Below are 21,584 nucleotides of genomic sequence, written 5' to 3' on the forward strand. Positions count from 1 at the left end.
AGGACTTCAGGGAGAAATGGCATTTAATAACATCTCTCACTGCTCCTAAAACACAGAGCTGCTTCCTAAATGGGAGCCATAATTTAACCTTCTTTCCTGCAGAGCACTGTCCTCAAGAAAACATTTCAAAATGAAGGAAGAAAACCAATTTACTTGTCTCTTTCTCAGCTTGTTTGTTAGGACTGATTTCTTCATACATTCCAATTACATTCTGAATGAATTAAGTATGACTGATACTCAGGAAAAAAAACAGTTTATATTAATGATCTGCCTTAATTTCTTCGATTTTCAAAACTTTTAATATAAGAAAATATGAAAATGTTAAGGGTGTTCAGCTGGAAGAGGAAATTAGAAGGATAAATATAACACAGCCTCTTTAATCCAAACATTTTCTTTAAAATAATTTCCACTTTCAAGCTTCATTTACAGTCTCATTTGCACAGAGTTGCCAATCCTGATTAGCCCGAATGAACTCCCTACACATGAAGGTGAAATCTCCCAGACAGTGATACAGCAGGAAATTAGAACACCTGCAGACATCCAGTGTGCTACAATAGACTTCCTTTTTACTTGGAATTACCCTCAAATTAATACCTTCAAACATGAATGTAGAAAACAAGGGATCTCACAATCCATGGTTCAACAGAAACTTCACATTTTAAAGCTAAAGAAATGCATTCTGTTTGAGACTAAAAGCTAGGATACAAAGAAGCTTCTCTAGCTTTCAAAAACAGTGATCCTTTAAAAAGGGAGAAAAGCATGATTTCTACCACAGTTTCAAAACACTTTTATAATAGGAACTAGTTGTGAGTGATGTTACAGTAGGCAAGATACAAAAATATTTGCTCAGCCCACCAGTGGAAACATAATTCCCCATAAAGACCCAAAACACAACCCTCTAGAAAGCCACAATTTCTTTAAAAAAACCCAAATAACTGATAGTTTTAAAGATATTATGTCTGATTGCAAATGAACACTCAAGTCATGAAAGTAAGAAATAAAGAAGGTAAGAAAGTAATAAAAAACAATTTTCACACTCAGCAAATCATCACATGCCATCTATTCCAGTTGATTATGGCATTTATTTGGTCAAGTATTCACAAGTTAAAACTCCAAGTGTTTAATCATAGTCTGGCCTGTTATAAAGCATTATGTCTTAAGACTTTATTTGATCAGAAGGCAAGCTTAGACTAGTTCTTGCAACTTTGAGAAATTACAGTCAACCATTTCTCAATATCTGATAGGCAGGAAGAAGAAGAAATGAATTTTAAAATGGGTATGGTTTGATAATTGATACATAAGCCATGTTTCAAGAGCTGTGATTGCTAAAAGTGAAGGGGGATTCCCTGAATGTATGGAAGACAGTATGGCACATAGCACACCTCATGTCAGAAAAAAAGAAATGTCCATTATCTTTTTAATGCATATATTAAAACAAGGTAACGGATGAAGAATATAATACCCATGAAAATACAAAACAATTAATGCTGAGAAATCACCACTTGAAGTGACTGCACAAGAAAATGCTGGGAAAAGGAAGAAAAGCTTGAAGTAGAAAACTGCAGAGGTAGGAGAAGAATGATATACTTGCAGGAGCAGCACATAAAGAAGAAACTGTAGTTAAATGTACACTGTTAACTGTATGCCTGCCATTTTACCAGTTTGGATGCTAAAGGTGCAACATACACTGAATGCTGGGGTTGCAGCCAAATCACAGCTCCTGATGTTGAGCATGAAGATACTGTAAGCCAGCAGAGGTGCTCTTCTGATTTAGAACACTGGCAGGTAAATACATTGTTATCCAAACATCAACAGCACATCCTCGTTACAATGCCTCCAATAAAACACATAATAATTCAAATGAGTATTGTCACTGATTTGTATTAAGGAGGGCCTGAAGGTAACAGCAAAAAGCAAAGCCCTCTTTTAAAGAAAAACATTGAATTCCTCTACCGTAGGCTGGGACATATTTTTGACTGCTTAGATAATATGGAAAAGTGAGGAAAATATGGGAGGGGAACAAACACGAGGCTAAAAAGCACTACTTTAGAAGCATTTATTTCAGGGCTCAGTGCAGCCAGCCCTGCCTAAAGCTCTCCCAGGTTTGAAGACACTGAATTCACTCCCTAAAAAACTACACAGATTAGGAAACCATTCATTCACCCTGCAGGGGTACATCAAAATCTCAGACTGCTGAAAAAACACAAGACAGGGACTTAACCACACCTGCATCTAATATCAATCACCATTTAATAAAATAGGATTCTTAGAAAGAAGTGGATTAGATAATGGGTTACAGAGAAATTGATTATGCAGTTCTGATTCAAATCCAACACGAAATAGGAGTGACAGAAAACTATTACCAAATTATGCCAGCTCAATGGATTACTCATCTGTTCTAATACCCTCAGTTTGTCCTCAGTAGGTATCACTTCAATACAAAAGTCCCTTCCACAGTTGGAATTAATTCAAAGAATACCTTTAGAGTACAGAATATTCCAAAAACTGAATGTTTCTTTCTTACTAAAAAACAGTCAGCTTAATCAGATTTGGAAAACCTTCTCCTTCCCATGGCTGTCATGCCAGTCCATGTGTCTGTCTAGTGTAGCTTACATACATGGAGGGGGATTGTTTAATTTTAAACAAGCACTTAAATTCTTCATCCCTGCTGGCATGAGGGTGACTCTGAGCTGTTTGGGAGGAGCCTGGAACAAGCTCTGAAGCTGCAGTTTCTTCATATGCTACAGCCAAACACAACACACCAAGCAGCATCACAAGATGTGAAAAGGGCTGGAGCCCTCCGCTCTTTTGTGTACAAGGTGAAGGTTTGTTCCACCTTAGAGGATTTCCTTTCAGAAATGCTGTGTCTGCCTTACAGGGGATTTACTCATTTGTGTTTACTCATTTCTGATTCATGGTCATTGGGCCTCTAAAATATTGTTACTAAAAAGAAAAAAAGACAAAAGAAGTCTTTTCTCATTTTTAGCCTCACCCTCTGTCTATGATCACAAGGGATTCTCTGACCCATGAACTAACTGCTCTTTTTGACACAACCAGATGGTAGGAAAGCTAAAGAAAGCATTATCTCAAATCAACAACAAAGAGATGTAACAAAAAATAAGAAAGGAAATCTTACTGTGGTTTTACAGAACTTGAAGTATTGCAAATTACATTAACTAGACAAAAAGTATCTGAGGAACGTAGAGAGAACCCCAGATATTCCACCAGAAAAATTAAAGTTCCACACAGTAAGAGGACTCATGGATGTGTAGGTGCAAAAGGACATCCATGTATCTGAAAGACTCAGGAACCTCTACTGGGGACCTTCTGCCTCTTCTCTGATGCTTTTGAATTCCCTGTGGTGGGAAACCTGTATAATACAAGTTTTCTTTACTTCTAACCTAATTATTCCCAAGCTAAAATAGTGGTATCCTAAAGCAGGACATGTAATAAATATTCTTTAGCAATAAATCACACCAAGAGGGGAGGTTTTATATCCTGCAAAAAAACAAGCACATAGCAGGGATCTGGCAGGTCTGGAGCCTTATATCCTTCCTTTGACTAGGACCAAACATTCAAAGGCAAAACTCACTCTCAGAAATTGTCTTTCTTTGCCAAGTGTAAGATTGTGATTTACAGTGACTTTTTTTGCATATTTGTTTTGTTCAATTCTTTAAAGTGAAAGAAATCCAACAATATCCATGGCTTCCCAGTTAATTTTGCATTAACTTCACTTTCAGCTTCTAATGAATAGGGCTGTATTGCAACAAACTAATTTTAAATGAAGTCTTCCCTGGGACTATTTCTGCTTCATTTTGTGGGGAAAAAAAAAAAAAAAAGTTGTTTTAAACAAGATTACACCTCTGACAGGATTACACCTGACATAAATGCAGTCTTTTACTTGAGTGAATTGTGATTTTTAAAACCGTGGGCTTTCAGATAATCTATTTTTACATTACATTTACAAACTGCAGGCTTTTAATAATGTATTACATAACATTATTTTGTGTCCATGACACCTCCCAGAGTCTCAAGGGTTTTTCTCCCTCTCTGTGTTACATCTAAACATATGTGGAGCTTCTCAATTCTGTTGGAGAATTAAAATTGAATAACACAACTGTTAAAACAAAAATTCTTCAATAGAAACTGTTGTGTTCATGGGTCCTTCAAACAGTTTATAGTCTTGTTTTGGTGACCTGCTGTTTACAGTCCATGAAGACTAGGAGATATTTAAACAATATTCTTATTGTATTCTTAGTTTCTTGAAACCAACCCACGTGTTTTAATTCTAATGAAAACATTGTATAAAATTATACTGAAAGTGTAGTGAGAAAGTTACCAGAAAAAAAAAAAAAAAGTGATTCAGACAGACATAGCTATAATCAGATATCAAAGGGGTTATTTTTAGTGATGCAAAGCATTTTACATTTATGTATTTATGTGTTTATTTATTTATGAGCCCTGGAAAGCTACCAGCTATTTTTATTGTAAAACTAAATAGGAAGCATACTTAGAAGAGTGCAGTAATGTTCCAACACATTGTCATGTTGAAATATGAAGATTGTCAGATATTTCTCTGTCCATCTCTCTGACATATCACTAGGAAATATGAGAATTCAGACCCCTGTGTTAAAGGAAATTCAGTATAACTCAGTTTCCCGAGGAGCCAGAAGAGAGATGCATATAATGACAAATAGCTAAGCAAGAGTATGTAAGAAGATGTAATTCAAAATTGGTGACAGTTGTTTAATTAATAATTTCTTCTAGCTTCTTACTGTATAAATTATATTATACAAATTATACTCACCAACAAACCAACACATGGGCAGAAACAGGCATAAAAATTTTATGTTGGGAGTATTAGATCTTTCATGAATACAGTTTCCTCCTAAACCTAGTCCTAGAACTATTATCAATCTCTTGGAGTACTGATGAGTCTTTTAAGCCACAGTTTGGGTTTTCTGTTAACATTTAAATACATCCAGAAAAGTCTAAATCCCAGATCAGAGTGACTGTTGTGCCCTGCAGATGATGGATTCCAAAGCTCCCCTGTATTCCCAGCAGTGAAACTTCAGTTCAGGTCCAGCAAGCTGAGAACTCTGTGCTGCAAAATCATTAAAAACATCTCCAAGTAGTCTGTAAATGGCCAAAAATGAACCACATCCAGAATCTATTTTTTCTTACCAGCTTATAATCCAAGATATTGCCATCTACTCAGAGGAGAATAAATGGTACAACACTTGCAGCCATACAATGGTGTAAATAATCTGTAATCCCAACTAGTTTGCACAAAGCTACAGAGATACAGTAAAATAAATGTGTCCCTTCCAGCCCTTGCTTTGGCTTTTTTTTTATGTTTGAAAAAGGTAAAAAAATCACTGGTGGCAACTCAAGAATCTTTATAAACATCATCAAAAGCTCATAAATACAAAAAAAGTAAGAAATTAATCTGAGAATTATAAGAAATTTTTTTAAAAATCCCTAGTGTATGGTCTTCAACTTGCATGACAAATCAAACAAAACTTTAAGAAAAAAAATCTGTGTAAAGGCAGTATTAAGAAAAGGGGGATGCTATCAGAAACTAAAATAAAGGGGGAACACATTTCTAGTGCTGAGCAGCAACAACAACAAAAATCCCTGTCAATTTGATCCCCATACTTGAAAGCAAAACATCCTCGATTATGATCTCTTTTCACCAGTAGTGAAACAGCATCTTCAATATATAAAATAATACCACTTTTACATCTTACTACTATCTGATTAATCAGCATTTAGATTCCTTCCTACAGCAATTAAAACATTGTTTATACCCTATATCTCACATTTGCTGTTTTCTTCTTAAAGAGAAATGTTTCAAATGCTTAGCCTAAGTTTACACACAAAAAAAAAATCCCAACTACATATCAAAACACTGTTACATGGAACAGCCTCAAAATTCCTCTGCTGAGTGAAACGAAGATCTTTAAAAAACCATTTTACACAACCTTCTCATCCTATCTACTTATGCCTGGTCTAAAGCAATTACATTACAGATAAAGAACTCATAAAACAGTTCTGCTTTTTGTCTGTATTATTCCTTCAAAACATAATCAGAAAAAAATCCAACACAAAATTAGCAACTTTAAAAACCTCAACTGCAATGTTTCTAACTGAAGGAGAACTCCAAAAGAATCACAGCACCTTTCAGCTTCATATTATTCTTTCTGCTTTATTTCAAAATAGTAGAAACAAGATCTTTATTTATTACTTATGATCTGATTACTTCCATTTGCAAATAATTTGTCTTATTTTTGGCTGCATAATGTGCAGTTTCAGCACAAAAAGGAATCCTATTTTTTACTTTCAAGAAAGAAAATTAGGCTGTACTGTTTTTAAAACATTACAGCTACAATCATATAATTATTATTAATCTGAAGAAATGATATGAAGGTAATGACCTCTGAGGGGCTCCAATTCTAAACCTTTTTGGTACTCCAGGGAAATAGAGGAACAGCAGTTACTGTTCTGATTCAAGCCCCAAGCCTGTGCCAACACACTTTATAAGCTAAATCTGGGTTTGGGAGACAGGCTGCATATTCTTCAGAAACTAAACCAGCATAAATCACAAAGTGCCAACACACTATGAGGTTAATGTTGTGTTTTACTACAGTAAGCAATTTCTATCACCATTTAAAATGAGACAAGCAAAATTCAGGCAGACAAAATCTCATGCATCAAAGATTAATTTTCAAGTACTGAGCATTGGCTTTGGCTACTGAGGGAACATATTAGAGTGGGAGCAGCAACCACTGCACTTAAAGGAGTATAAATATCTCCATTCTAACCCTTCTCCTTGTCAGCTAACAGTGGTGATGGGGGTTTTGTTTATTTTTGATGCATTAGACTTTTCCATCTTTTTATTATTATTTGAGTAAAAAGGACCAACTATATCTAAGTATGAAGGAAATAAAATATATTAGCCTTAAGGGGCACAACGCCCTTCTCCAGTGCCAACATACCTGAGGAATGACGCTACACAGCCAGTGTGGAGAGGCATATTCCAGCAAATTATTTTGCACCTAATTAGGAGACATTTTAAATAGTACTTTGCACATAAATTAAGCATTAGGAAAGTGTTCACACCTTGTAACTCACTCTCTCTGTTCCATCAAGGGGTTTCCAGACAGTGCTCGATGCTCATGCCAAGCAACTGTGATAAAGAGTGCAGGCTGCTGTCCCCAACACACCACCCTGCAAACTCAGTTCTGTGACTGCTTTCAGTAACACTGAAAATCAGACCTTTGCAGAAAATGCAGCTGCCCAGAATTGCAGAAGTAAAGCCAGGGAGGGAAATTCATGCCATCAGGTTTCTGCCGCCTGCTATTACAACATATTAACACACGTTGTATTTTTGCCAATGGTGGACCCAATTACTGAGCAAATGGCTCAGGGCTCCTCTAAAATTTCTCAGTGCCCACTTCTGTCCTGGAGTTCAGTACTCAGTGACCAGACTGTAACAAGCAATGCCCAGAAGAGGAGGATTGAGATTTGGCAGTGAGGACCGATGATAAAACATTTCCTTTAGCCACAGAACGTACATTTGTAACCAAACAATTAGATGTGAAACGACAGCTTCCAGCAGAGCAGGCCATGAGTCAACCACAGCACGACACTGCAGAGAACACTGACAAACACACGCTTGGGTCCATTCACAAATTAAATTTTAAAGAATCTATCTATTAAAAAAAATGTCTATGAGCTAGGCTCAAATCCAAGGAGAAAGAACATATACTCTTGTGATGGGGGATTCTTGCTGATTTATAACCTCTGGTAGCTACAGCACTTGTCCCTTTTCTTCCCAAACTGATGACAGACCCTGTACAGACTTGGAAGAGAAAGAGATGTTTGAACTTGTTTCGCTGAAGTTAATAAATGCATTCCCCATCATCCCCAGGAGTCCTAACTTCTCCCTTTTCGTAGGTGTGTGAGGGGGTATGTAAGGAGGAGACAAGCCATGCAGCCTTACTATAAACCCTCTCTCTTTAAAATCTAAGGAGTTTTTAGGACCAAACAAGTAACCATTAATACTTCCCTTCCAACATATTCACAGTATAAACATGTATGTGTATGCTCATGGTGAATACAACAGGTCATTAAGATGACTGGAGCCAATTAGATCAAATTAAAACACAATAAAGGCATGATTTCACTTACTTTCAAAATGGTCTTAAAATACATAATATGATCTTATTAAAAAACTTTTTGTAACCCAGAAACCACTCAGAAGAAAAACACATAAATATGTGGTAAGTGGTTTTGTTAACTATAAAGAAAACCTTTCCCAAAGGAATCTGAAAAAGAAAAATATCTCTCAAGAAAAAGGGGTCTCAGACCTTTTATTAGTATTAACTTGCTTTGCTTAATTTTCAAATTGGTTTTTAATGTATCTGCAATGATAATGTTTTGAAGGGATGGGAAAGAGCTGCTGCAGCTCGGTGCTGCTTCAGGAAATCCCTGTGTTTTTCCAGCTATATATTGCCTTCTCAGGAGGTGTCATGCAGTTTGGGCACATGGCTAAAAATAATGTGAGGCTACTCAAGTAAGATAAAGAGTAAAAATACATCCCTGCTGGAAAACTATCATAACTTTTATGCTATTATGTGTATATATATACACATATATAATATATATATATATATATGTCTTTTATATGCTATTAATGATTGTGGCACCTTAAGCTGTACCTTTTTAACTGAAATTTCATCAAAATTCAGTCAATTATGAATCAGTTGTGGGAGAAGATCAAGAATCTTGACCAACTGAGAGTTAGGCCAAGATTCTTGACCTAAAAATCAAGTCAGTCTTCTCTAAGCAATCCTGTCTTGTCCACATATTGTTCACATTTACACCTCCCTATCTAATTTCCAGACATATTTTTCAATTCCCAGACTTACCTTTTACCAGAATAAATAGGGAGGTAGCAAACTGAACAACCATCAGAATCATGCAGAAGAAAGCAACTCCTCAAGCCTCACATATCAGAAATTCAGAATAATTTGAAACAAAAATGTATTGTTTTATAAACAAGGTAATCAAAATATATAAACAAATTTCTTTGTGGAATACTGGAAGTCTGAAAAATATCCTTGAACATTATGCCCCATGCTTCCAACTGGTCAGTTTTGTAGTGCAGTACAGTTTTGGAGTTCCATTTCTGCATAAATCAACCTTTTAATTACAGCTCTGCGACTTATCTCTGAGAAAATTAGGAGATCTAAAAATCAGTACCATTACAGCCTTACTTTAAAATAATACTCTGCAAATATTCATCTTTTAAAGACTGGAAATTATGTCTACATAACAGAAGCACACTTTTTAATCTCTACTTTTTAATCTCCACTTTTTAATCTGATTAAACAAATTTAAAAGATGATTCCTCCTACTGCGTTTAATACTAGCACTTCTCCTAACTACTTATTTCACAGCAGGAACTGTCTCTGAGAGCACATTCACATTATTACTCCAGGCTGATCTTAGACCAGAAGACTTGCTATATATGCTATTTACTCAGAGACTGTGCTTAAAGTACTAAAAATGTCAAGCAAACAGAAATAATTTTTCTAAATATTATAGATTTATTATGAACATAAACCATTGTATTAGAAACTGCTTAGCAAGGTGTCTCCACCAGAAGTCCACCTTTCAGATTTACTGATGGTTGGTTCTATCCCATATTAGAGGCTGTAAGATTTTATTTTCCTAGATTTAGGAGGTTTACTATCAGACATTTTTCAGAAAAAGAAAGGAATTGTTACTAGATTTGATAGTAATAGAAAAAAAGTTTGTTTGGGAGTCCTTTCCTGCCTAGGTCAGGGTACCACATGCCTGTGTATCTTTGGTTTTCAATTGTTTTTAGGCCTGTTAAATACCAGGCGGAATGGGACTCTATTTTCTAATGTGTCCTGACAGGGTCTTTTTTTATAGTGAACCTCTGCAAGTAGATAACAATCCACAAAGCTGTTATGGACCCCTCGTTCCAGCCATAAACACAATTTACATCCAGACCATTTTCTGCCAGTAGAGCCAACTGAGACTATTAATCAAATGAGAAAGAAAACAAGCATTAGCAGAGCTTTAAACAGATACTGTTCATCTGTTATTTAAAGCATGTCAGTATCAGAGTACTGCTCAATGTTTGAAGATCAGCTGTACAATATTTAGAATGAACTGTTCTTTAAAAGGAACAACAATATGAAGTACAGAAGTTAAATAACTGATGATCAGTCTGGGACAGCGTTAAAGGAAACTATCTCAGAGCAAAAGGCACTGCCTTTTTCAGCCCTCCAGAGCACTATGGAAACTTGGGTGCCTACATAGGTGTTTGCTGAAAAACAACAATAGATGACATCAACCAAATTATGTATTCAGCAAATAACTTGTTTGGCATTTGGGGGGGGCTTTGTGTAGGCTTTTGCAGCACAGGAGGCAGATGGTGATTACACTGATTTCTGTAAAACTGTACTGAATGTTATGTTAACTGGTAATTAGAAAAGTCAGTTTGACTTCCTTTCTATTTTCAAACAGAATATGTTTTGGCATAACAAAGTGTATGTCTTGAAAAGTTTATAAAGAAACATCTCCAGGCCACAGACATATTAATCTTGGTCTGTTCACATTATTACAATAAAGCGCTGAAGAAAATTATGAACAATTGTATGTATTCTCTCTCTGAACATTTGCTGTTACTTGTGTTCTTCACAAACTGATTTCTGACTCAGATACACCAAGAACAAATCACAGAAAGCCAGCCTATATACTAAATCTTTGCACTTTTCAGTCAGATATTATTTTTCAATTTTTCCACTATGAAGTTATTTGTCAGACCTGTTTTTGTTTTATCTAAGTAAATATAGCAAAGTACTCAATAAAAATACAATAGATCATAAAGGAGATGGCCAGAGTGGTTTTTATTTACCAACTACTACCTTCCTAACAAAGCATACCTTCCCTTCAGTACCAAACTTAATCTCAGCTTCCTCCAAGTCATTGATAAAACAAAGCAATATGCTGCATGATTTTTGAATACTAAACCTTTTTTAATACGGAGTTCTTGCTGAAGCCCAAGTCCTGCATCAGACAGCACACACAGGCTGCTGTGTCCCAGAGCAGCTTTGCTGAATTCAGCAAACTGTTTCCAAGCAAAGCTTTTCAGGATCAAGAACTTGAAATGGGAAAACCCCAGGGGTAGGAAACAAAATTGTAACATTTTAGAATTCTGTTAAATAACAAAAACACAACAAACACCCAAACACGACAATTCATCATGCTAAGAAATGCATTTTACATTTACTATGATTGTTTGTCCAACTACAGTCAACAGTAGACAACAGAATAAATAATTCACTACTCAAAAAACTGTTAACTGATTATTGTGATTGTTTCCCTACCCACAAACAGATCAATAAAAAGCAAACTGCTTGTGAAAGTTGGAAGTTAACAGTCAACCTTAACCTTCAGCAAATTGCTGGCACACCACCTTGCCTCACAGCAGATCTGGATGGGAAAGTCTGGACCTCCTTTCAGAGCACTGCTTCCTCAGGAAAGTCAAATGCAAAATAGTTCCCACAGTTAAACTGTCATACTATTAAGACAAAGTGACAGAGAGTGACACAAGATATTCAGTAGCTTTATAGCTCTCTAAAATATGAAACCAGTCTTGACTGTTTGATCACTTTCACGTGAATGGTTTAAAAGGTACAATAATTTAATGAGCCTACAAACTAAAGCTTATAAAGGCAAAAGTAAAAGAAAACAATTGTTAGTGAGAACACAAATATATTTTCAGGGAAAAAAAATTAAGTAATCAAGAGTTTAAAATTCTCAGCCTCTGCATGAAAATTGAATGTTTCCCTCCCTGTGTCTGTTGATGTTAAAGGTATCCTGTCCCCTCCTCATGTTGATGCATGATCAAATACAAATAGACGTGGCTTTAATGCAGTTTCAACTTCTAAGAATACTGATTAAGAATATTGGCTTTTCCCCATGCCTGGTTACAGGTTTTATTTCCAGCTTCAAGTGATAATGAGTTTCCTAATTGTTTTGTTTATTATGCTTACACAAAGAACTAAGATTTTCCTATAGCCTTCAAATAGGATCTCATTTTTCAAACCTAACTTAAGCAGCCCCTTGAACTGCTGCAAGATTTAAAGGGAGGTCACACCTCAGGCCTGACCTTTCCTCTTTCCAACACACATCAGTTGCCTTGATACTTTGGATTTAATTTCTGTCACTAAAATACATGAGAGGAATTTTCACCTACTGATGAGCAGCTTTTCTGTCCCTCCAGAGATACTTTTTGGTTAAACAGGGAGAACATCAAACATCCCCAGAAGAGTAAATTACAATGTGTCATCCAACAATCCCTTTTATGGGGATCCGGTGATGCTTTGAGCCATGTACAAACCCAAGCTAACCACCACACTGAACCTTCCTCAACAATTTCCCTGACCTCTAGTCAAATTAGCCTTTCATAAATGACCATTATCATGTGGTAAAACAACGTATAAAACACAGAAAAGTTTTCCCACAAATAGAAATTACCACTGCCAAGGAAATAACTGGAAGTTCTCATGACCACCATCATAAAAAGAGTAAAAAAATGACTGGGAAAACAATTTTCATACCTATCTAAGACATTAAGGACTACAGGAGCCTAGAGAAATACCTGCTACTGCAGCCAGCATTTGATTTTACATGAGAGTTAAGAGAGTTCTAGATATTGTTTTATGAGCCATGTCCCTGCTGCAGCCTGCATATCTCAAAGAAATACAAGTTTCCCATATCTGACTTTAAAAAAATAATAATTTTTAAAAAAAAGCTAGTTGAAATCTAGTTATATGAAGTCTGCAATGCTTTTCAGTATTTGTATCTTCATGTCTTAATATACTATTCTATAAGATCCTAATTTGCAAATATTTCTACTTTATATTTTCATATAATGGACTGGCTGACCAATGTGCAGTTAGTGTTCTGCAAGACAAGCTCAACATCTACACAACACAGTCAAATAACCATCTTCCTACTTGAAATAGGAGGAAAATTTTTGACAATTCCACCTTCAAAGTGCAAAAACATTCCAGCACTCAGCTGCACTCTGGTGAAAGCTAAAGTGTGACAGATGCCTTCACAGTAATTGCCAATCAGACACTACACAGCAGCTGAAAACACAATACATCACTTTGATCTCCTGGGCCCTCAAAGTATTCACAATCAAAGAATCTGCATGAAAAATATCAAATATGCAACATTTCAAAAAACTGTCTCCACGGAACTTAAATATGATAATGTATATTTTGTTCATATTTCATAAAGCATTTCCAATCCTTTATTATGCATATGACAGGATAGGTTTTAGCTTGCAAAAAATAAACATGAAAGATGCTTTATATTTTAGAGACATGTAAGTTTTCATCGCAGAACATAGGTGAAATAATCATTTAGAAAAGCCTGAATTGCTTTGAGGGGAAGACATTATTACAGAACATGCTTAATTAAGTCCCGCTGCTAATTCCGTAAAATGAATACCCTGTTGAATTAGACTGCAGGGAAATGAACCATGCACACCAGCAGCACATGCTGGAAACAAGAATGCTGAGAAAGGCTTGACTCACATTTTGCAGGTAGGTCGTATCCGCAGGTAATTTTGGCCTGTCCAGTCTCACAGCCACTCAGGTTGCGACACTCGGCAACTAAGCAGGGCCCAGCAGCTCGGTGTATGCAGCCATCCACTACAAAACAAGCCCAGAACATGGAATTTATTAAAAACCACTTTTTATGTTGTCTTCACTCACAGTAATAAACTTTTACTGCCCATTTTTACATCCATAGCCCAGACCAACTGATCTTGTAAGTTGATATCTAAATATACGCATGTTTTTCTTTTGATAGAATTAGTCAGTGAGTATCACAAAAGCGTATTTTTTAACCAACTTCTGTGAATTTAAAAGCAAACATCCAGAAAATGTAAAGTAGAATAAAAGTTTTAGTATTAGAAAAGGATCTTACTGAAGGCTCTAAGAAATTGTCATGACAAATTATGAAAATAATTTGATCCCCATCTAAATGCCAAACCCTCTTTTACAACATACCTCTGATACTTCTACAACTGCGCAGATCATTTAATGTCACCATGCTACTAATGCCTTATATAAAAATTCCAACAAATAATGCTTACTGTTTTGAAATATAAAAAACAACTACTTCTGAGCTTTTTAAATTTTTCCATTTTTTTTTTAAATTTTGCATTATTCATGCAAAATTTTGGAGCTAATTAAAAAAAATAATTACTAAAGGTTGCAATTGCAGCTAAGTATACAAGAAAATTCATAGAGCAGGTAGATCTTATTACCTTCAGGAGCCAGCAAAAGAATAAAACAAGGCTGCTGGCACAGCAATTCTACCCTCTCAACATGCAATCCAAGAAATCATTTACTGTAATTATAGCAAAAGTTTGAGAAAAAGAATAGAAAATAATAAAGGAAGTAGTGTATGCATGAACATATTCACTAGAGTAAAGCCCTCATTCGGCAGCAGCTATGGAGTTCAACTAGAAGAAATAATCTTCACATAAATTATAACATCAACTCAAAAAATAAGCTCAAGTATAAAGGCTAAAAAAATACTTACATAGCTAATAAAGGATGAATCTGTATGAACATTGTTTAAGATTTATTTCAGATTTTATTCAGATTTAACTAGTTCAAACTTAGAGCTGTGCCCTGCAGCACGTTTGAAGCAGTTAAAGGAGAGCAGGTTTGAAAGGGCAATGGGGGGGTGGGTTTTTAAGAGATTCACATCACCTGGTCACAGCAGGTGCTGTGTAGCTTCCTCCAGGCTCACATGTGAGCAAGCCATGGCACTCAGTGCTCCCACGGACCACGCAGAGCCTGCTGCAACACAGGGAGAGAAGGGGAAACCCCACCCCACGATGCTCCTGGGAGCCACCATGGAAACAATGGCAGTCCTCTCTACCTTAAGGCCACAACTGGTTTTATGAGGTGTTTATGAGTATTTCCTAAAGTAAGGCATCCCCAAGTGGGGAGGCAGATAACATCTTCAAATGGATGAAAACTGACTTCTGCTAAGTGTTAAAAACCTGATTGTCCATTTTGAGTTCTATACCAGAGTTCACGTTCAGGTAGCACAGCAGTTCAAGTGGATAAGCAGTTCCTTGCAATATTCCATGCCCATCCTGGACACATTGTCACTGGTTTTCAAAATGGTTTTTTGTAGTACTTTATATTAGCAAAAGATAACTACAGAATGATGTGATACTGCATTTTCAATGAAATTTTCTAAAATTGTTTCTTGAAAAGACCATGGATGCCAAGCCACCAGCTGTAAGCACATTGCACATTCTCTGTCCCAAGACACCAAGGCTTCTTATTCTACCTCAGCTGAACTTTTGTTTTTTAACTTATCCAAAATCTCTGCTCAACAGACTCCAAGGTGCTACTGCAAGAATAATATTTTGTAACATTAAAGGGAAGAAAGAATGTTTGAAATCTATCCTGTGTTCATAATAACCAATTTAATTGTTTTAACCTAATTACTAAATGTTCTTCCAAACCAAGCAGGATAAGTAAACAAGTATGCATTGAAGAGTATTATATATGCATATATATGCCTCAAGAGTATTTTTATAAGCAGAATCACCACAATCTTTACCAGCCTTAGCACTTCCTGAGACAGCAACATAAAAACAGCACAGATGCTTAGGACTAGCACTTTCTCCATGATTCTTTACAGAGGAAGAAGTCCTTAGGAATAGTGGACAAGGACTCAAGTCCATGCAAGCATTCACTTGGTGGCTGATGAATCACTTCCACCCCTGAGGTCTTTGCTGTCCCCACCAGTTCAGCACTTTCCTTGGAGCAGTGTCTGTGCAAGGCTCAGCTGCTCTCTCAACTCCACAATCTGACCTCTTCTTCCTCAAAATCATTGTCTTTAGCATAAGTCCAGCTCAGAGCACAGCCAAGCAATGGGACCTGCAGAAGGAAACCATCACCTCTGCCAGGGAAGTAGAAGCACAGGTTTGCCATTTCTAAAATACCCAAAAATCAGCATTCCATGTGTCAGAGCAGCTGTGATCACACAGCAGGTCCCAGCTCCCCATCTATAACCCCTCTCATGTTGGAAGGGTGCTCTTAATGCAAATACAGCTATGATTAAGATGGTCTATCAGTAGTTTCCTGATTCCACACATCTGTGTCCAACCTTTATAAGCAAAGAAGCTCCAGAAGGATGAAAGAATAATTGAAAAAAATTGAATTCTTAATGGAGAAAAATCAATTCTATCACAACCAATCCTGACATATGACAAGGAAAATGGAAGACATCTGCCAGAATGGAACAAGTAGACATGCATACTTCCCTTATAAAGGTGGCACAAGAAAAAAATGATTGACTACTCCAGACAGGCTTAGATGGAAAAGTAAAAATTAGCATTTGATATACTTCAGTGACTGATGACACAAAAGAATGAAAGTGGGGAGGCGGGAAGGGGGAGAACAGCACTAACAAAATCAAAACCCAAACACCAAACCACCCAAAACTTTAATAATAACCTCTTTTTCCTATCATACTTCATTAAACACATTAATAGAGATGACCTCTGGTCTGTGTAGCATTTTTTATTTCATAACTCAATAACTCATGCCAGAAATACCCTATGTTTCAAATAATATATTCACTTCAGAACTACACTGAAATATATTGACAAATATGAGCACTCTGCCTAACACAAAGTAAGACGATTGCAAAGGTAAATATGATTCTTCAGCCTCAGCTACAACATGTCTTAGCCATATTAATTAAGAAAAAAGAAAAACATGGAACAGGCATTATAAAATATTTACATGAAATATTCTCTTTCTGGAGGTGTGTAGCAACTAGTAATGTCAGTGTACAGAGAATCAAGCACTACTAACAGGAAAACTTAGTGGAAATTACAGATAATAACAACCACCTCAGGAGGGAAAAAATTATGGTCAAAGACATTTTGTTATTCTGTAATAATGAGGAAGAAATTTACACTATAATAATGGCATGCTGCCAAATTAATAGGAAAGTACAAAATCCTTGATAGGTTGGTTTCAGATATTTCATCTGTATTTTCAATTTTAACTTTGCTATAGATGCACATCTGCATTATTCCAAAAAGATCTGGAAAACATTAGACCATATCCCACTGTTCATTGTACAACTGGCTGAAAAACCCAGTCAAATCAGATTTGGCATCACATGACAACGATAAGGAATTGTGCTTTCTCACTGCTTTCTACAACCAAGAGAAAATGTGATTTCACTTCAAAGCCCTCACTCTGCCTCACAGTGTGCCTTTTCTTCTACAGGCTGCCTTCTTGTTCAGGCTTATGGAAATCACATAGATATGCTTTGGGTTATTTTCATACACAAGTGACCTGCCATTTAAGGTCTATGTGGGGAAATTCCCACAGACAAAACTGTCAGTCATAACTAAAAGAAATCCAATTTCTGATCTGCATGCTGATCAATCAACAACACTTGAAGATACTAAAGAGAGGGCTTCTATCCTTCTTGGTACTGTGCTTCTTGAAATGAGTTTCAGGCTTATAAACCAAGCTACTTCTAAGGATTTTTGAGAGCACTGAGTCCTGCCTAGGGCCACCAGTGAGGCAGCAAACACCCACAGGATGGTGGAAGAACACCTGCTCCTCTTCTGCCTCCCATCCCAACAAACTGGTACCCCACAATCTGAGGTCCCATAAATTCTCATAAATTTCATAAATTCTGAAATAGCACAAAACACTTCAGCTTTTGAATGACTTCAAAGACTTAATGCAGGTCAACTTGTCTTTTGAAAAGTGATCCTGTTACCCAGTGCCTTCATGTGTGGAGAGCCCAGAAAAACTGCGTTTCTGTATTTATTGTTTCACCATGCTTGGGTGGACAAGCACATGGAAGGGGCTTCTCAGTTTTGAAGATCGACAAACATGAACAATATTTTGAGGCTGAAAAACAACCCAAGAAACTTCAATTTCATCTCTATAGTTCAAGTTGTTCATGCTTGTGTAAAGCTATTAAAAGTACTACTCTAATGGGTTTTTTTTTCATGAAAAATAATAGCTATTTCATTGCATGCTTCCATAAGTTTCAGGAGCCACTAGGGACAGTGCTTTGTTCTCCCAACAATTCACCAGAAGCCATTAATGAAGAAAAACTATTTTCAAAGCTACCGCAGTCAATGGCATTGGTGGCACAAAGAAGTCAGCTGAAAATATTTGGCTAAAATACACAAGCAAAGTCAGGTATCAAAATAAAAATCCTGTGCAAAAGGACAGCATATTTATGACATCATGTTAAACAAAAATATGTAATCTTTGACACCATCTTTCTCCCTATACACTGAAGGATGCTAAGGTGAAATCTTTTCTTAGTTAAATTATTGTAAAACAATTGCATTTGTCCTCCAAAATTAAAGGGTTAAAGTTATATACTACAAATACTAGCTAATTTACTGCTATACAATATAGAAAAAATCTATTTCTTAGGAAAATGTCTTAAAATTGCATATGAAGCAAAAGCACAGGAAACACAGAATTAAGGGTATCATGGGATGCTGCTTAAAAAAAATAACCTCAGCAAAACTAGCCTTGCAGTGCAGGTGGTAATAAAAAGGGTAAGGTAATCTAACACCACAGCAAAAAATACAAACTCCTCCAGGAATAATAAGGCCCAAATTTCTTTTGTGACCTTGTGTGCAAGGCTGAATAAAGTGAGCTATGATGTAAACAACATATGCAGATTTATTGTGTTACATTTCAAGAATCTATATAGTCTTTTTTCCATAATAATTCCTGTTCTCTGGTGCTTTTCCAGATATTTATTTCTTATTTTCATTAGAAAATTCATGAGGCTTGCTTATTTAAGAAAGTCACCTGTGCTTGATATATTTCTGAAGTGGCACTGGTCTTCCACATGGCAAATGACACAAGTGCATAAAAGCAGGATAATGTCATTGCATTAGATGCACTGATGGGGACAAAAGAGAAAACTGCTTTGTGCACTGTATAATCTCTGCTACACACATCCTCCATTCTTGTGGACCTTCCAAAAATGCTCATTGCAAGGATGTGTGTGGCAACCAGAAGAGGAAAAAAAAAAAACAAAAAAAAAACCCAAAAAAACAACCAAACAACAAAAAAAACACTCTCCAAAAAAACACCACTCTCCAAAAAAACACCACCAAACCCCCACATAACAATCCAAGAACAAACTCACAAAGAAATTCAGCTTCATTCTGCTAAACTGGCAAAGTACCTCTGAAAAGTTCATTGGAATCAACTGCTGCCAAAGTTGCAACTGTACCTCTGAGACCAGTGTCAAGAGGAAATAAATCCTGCCCTCAAGAGACAACAGGTGATGGTCTAACGAACAAAGGTGGAGATCTTAAAAAGATTATAACACAGATGCCATACGACTGCTAGGAACAGCAGTTTTTATTACTGGGATGGCCTCTGTCATTTGGAAGTTTAATGAACTGGAGATTTTTAATCAATGCACTGGTTTATAGGCCTCTAACATAATCAATTTTAAAAACTTAGTAATTATAGAGTATTTCCTGGCCAAAATCTCAGCATTCAAAAGCATGATCTTAAGCTTTATCCTTAAAATCCTCCATTTTAAACACAGAAAGCACAGATGAACCATTTATTTTGAGATGGCTAGTTCCCTGAATTAGGTTCACATTTCATCACAATCTACACTCACATTCCTTAAATATTCCTACTTTCAGAAACCCTTAGTGTGTACACCTTATTTAAGACCAAAATGACACCTTAAATCTTGATGCTTAAATTACTGATTACCTAATGTGTCAATCCACATTCTCTGAACAGTGCCTTCTTTTCTTAAGAATCACCATTCTAAAGCCGCACAAGGGGCCTTCTGGCAGGTGGAATTACAACTGGGGATCCTCCCAGCTCCAGCCAACCATACTGCAGAGCAAGCTTAATGAAAAGTAATAATAAAACATAATAAACCATTATTCCAGGATATACTGCAAGGAACAAAACTATGCGTAACAATGCTAGGTGTAAACCCTATTGGAAAGTCAGACATGGGAAACTTGTATTTTTGAGTATTGTCAAGGTGAAATCCTATAAATTTAGCATTACAAACCACCAGTAATTGCCTGCCATGGTGAAAAGTAGTGGGAATTAAATTTTAAAGCCTACTGGTTGTTTTAAGAGAAGGTTAACCTTATCTGGATGCAGTTCACAGCCAAGCGTAACAAAAGCAGCTGAAACATCCAACATAATCAATGTCCTTGCCATAAACTGGCAAAAAGCCCATATGGATAAAGAAATCAACACCAATTCAAAATAAATCTCAATTGCCCACGAATCTGAAAATTTAAGTCTCCTGCATTTATTGCACGCAGCCAGTTATTCCTACTTTGACAAAACAGAAACCAATAGGAAACTCACATATTTTGGCAGATTTTTTATTTTAGTTAAATATCTCAGGATACCAGAAGCTCATATTAAAAATAAACAAAAAGCCAAGTCAAAGTTGTCCTGTCATGCTGGTAATGATGATTGGCAAATTCCTTCCACAAACCACTAAACAATGAAGAAAGTGTTCGTTTTATCTCACACTTATGACATCATCTTCCTTGGTCTTTGAGCGCTCTGCTCCAATTTTGTAGACGAGAGCTGTAATGTCAATAGGATTCACACTTTTGTCAGCCCACTCAAGCAGCATAAGGGCTCAGAGAAACACGGGGCTGATAAACCTGTCTGAATGTCACACTTTTGGCAAGAAAAAACAGTAGGAAAGGCTCCAATAGTGCTTTTCCAGTTTTTCCCAGTCCAAACTGCTGACATTAAGGCATGTGTGAAGGAGCCATTCACTTCCTTTTAATTGTGTTAGTGTTGAGACACCTGACATGCCACACTCTTTTCCAGATGGAAAGGAGACAGCTAAGCCCTACATACAGTGAGCACAAAAACTGCTTGTTGTTGTTTACTGAGGAGGGAGGTGATAAGTCTGGAGAAATTCAGGCTACTCTGGGCTATTAAAACAAGCTCAGTTCACACTCCTCTCAACTCGCTCCCCCAGCTCCCCAAAACAACTAGTAAGAAGGTGCAAGTTGTTTTAGGTGGTATCACCCTGGAGAAATGGGTCTGGCCACTCTGAAATCCTTTCCTCAGCCTCCTGAGCAGCCACAGTACTTCGTTTCCAGCTGGATACTGCACAGATTGGAAAGACAACAAATGTTTATCTACGTTTCATTGCTAAGACGCCTACTTTGTCCTGGATTTTTACTCGTGTTACTGTGCTATTATTACACAGGACTGTCTTTTTTTTAGTAAATATCCATATTATTGCCTTCAAAATGTCTCTGAAACCCTCTTTGCCATGATGGCTATTGTACAGATCGAGTTACTACCGTCATATCAAGCTCTGTCTGGTGCACTGAACTATGGATTCTCTTTTTCCTCCTGCACAGTTCAGACACATTAAGTTAAACTCAGAGAAAGGCTAAAGGAACAAGAATGTGA

The 21,584-nt window shown here is 36.6% G+C and overlaps 1 protein-coding gene across 6 annotated transcripts in view; it reads right to left on the reverse strand.

The window, feature by feature from the left end:
- Positions 1–21,584, reverse strand: part of MACROD2 (mono-ADP ribosylhydrolase 2) — an 855,789-nt gene that overhangs the window by 569,134 nt on the left and 265,071 nt on the right. For all 6 annotated transcript variants that reach the window (XM_021527840.3, XM_077781852.1, XM_021527839.3 and 3 more), the window contains one exon: positions 13,650–13,766. In XM_021527840.3, coding sequence (XP_021383515.1) covers positions 13,650–13,766 — 117 coding nt within the window. The remainder of the gene's footprint in view (positions 1–13,649; positions 13,767–21,584) is intronic.

Source organism: Lonchura striata, chromosome 3 (genome assembly GCF_046129695.1).
Source record: "Lonchura striata isolate bLonStr1 chromosome 3, bLonStr1.mat, whole genome shotgun sequence".
NCBI lineage: Eukaryota > Metazoa > Chordata > Aves > Passeriformes > Estrildidae > Lonchura > Lonchura striata.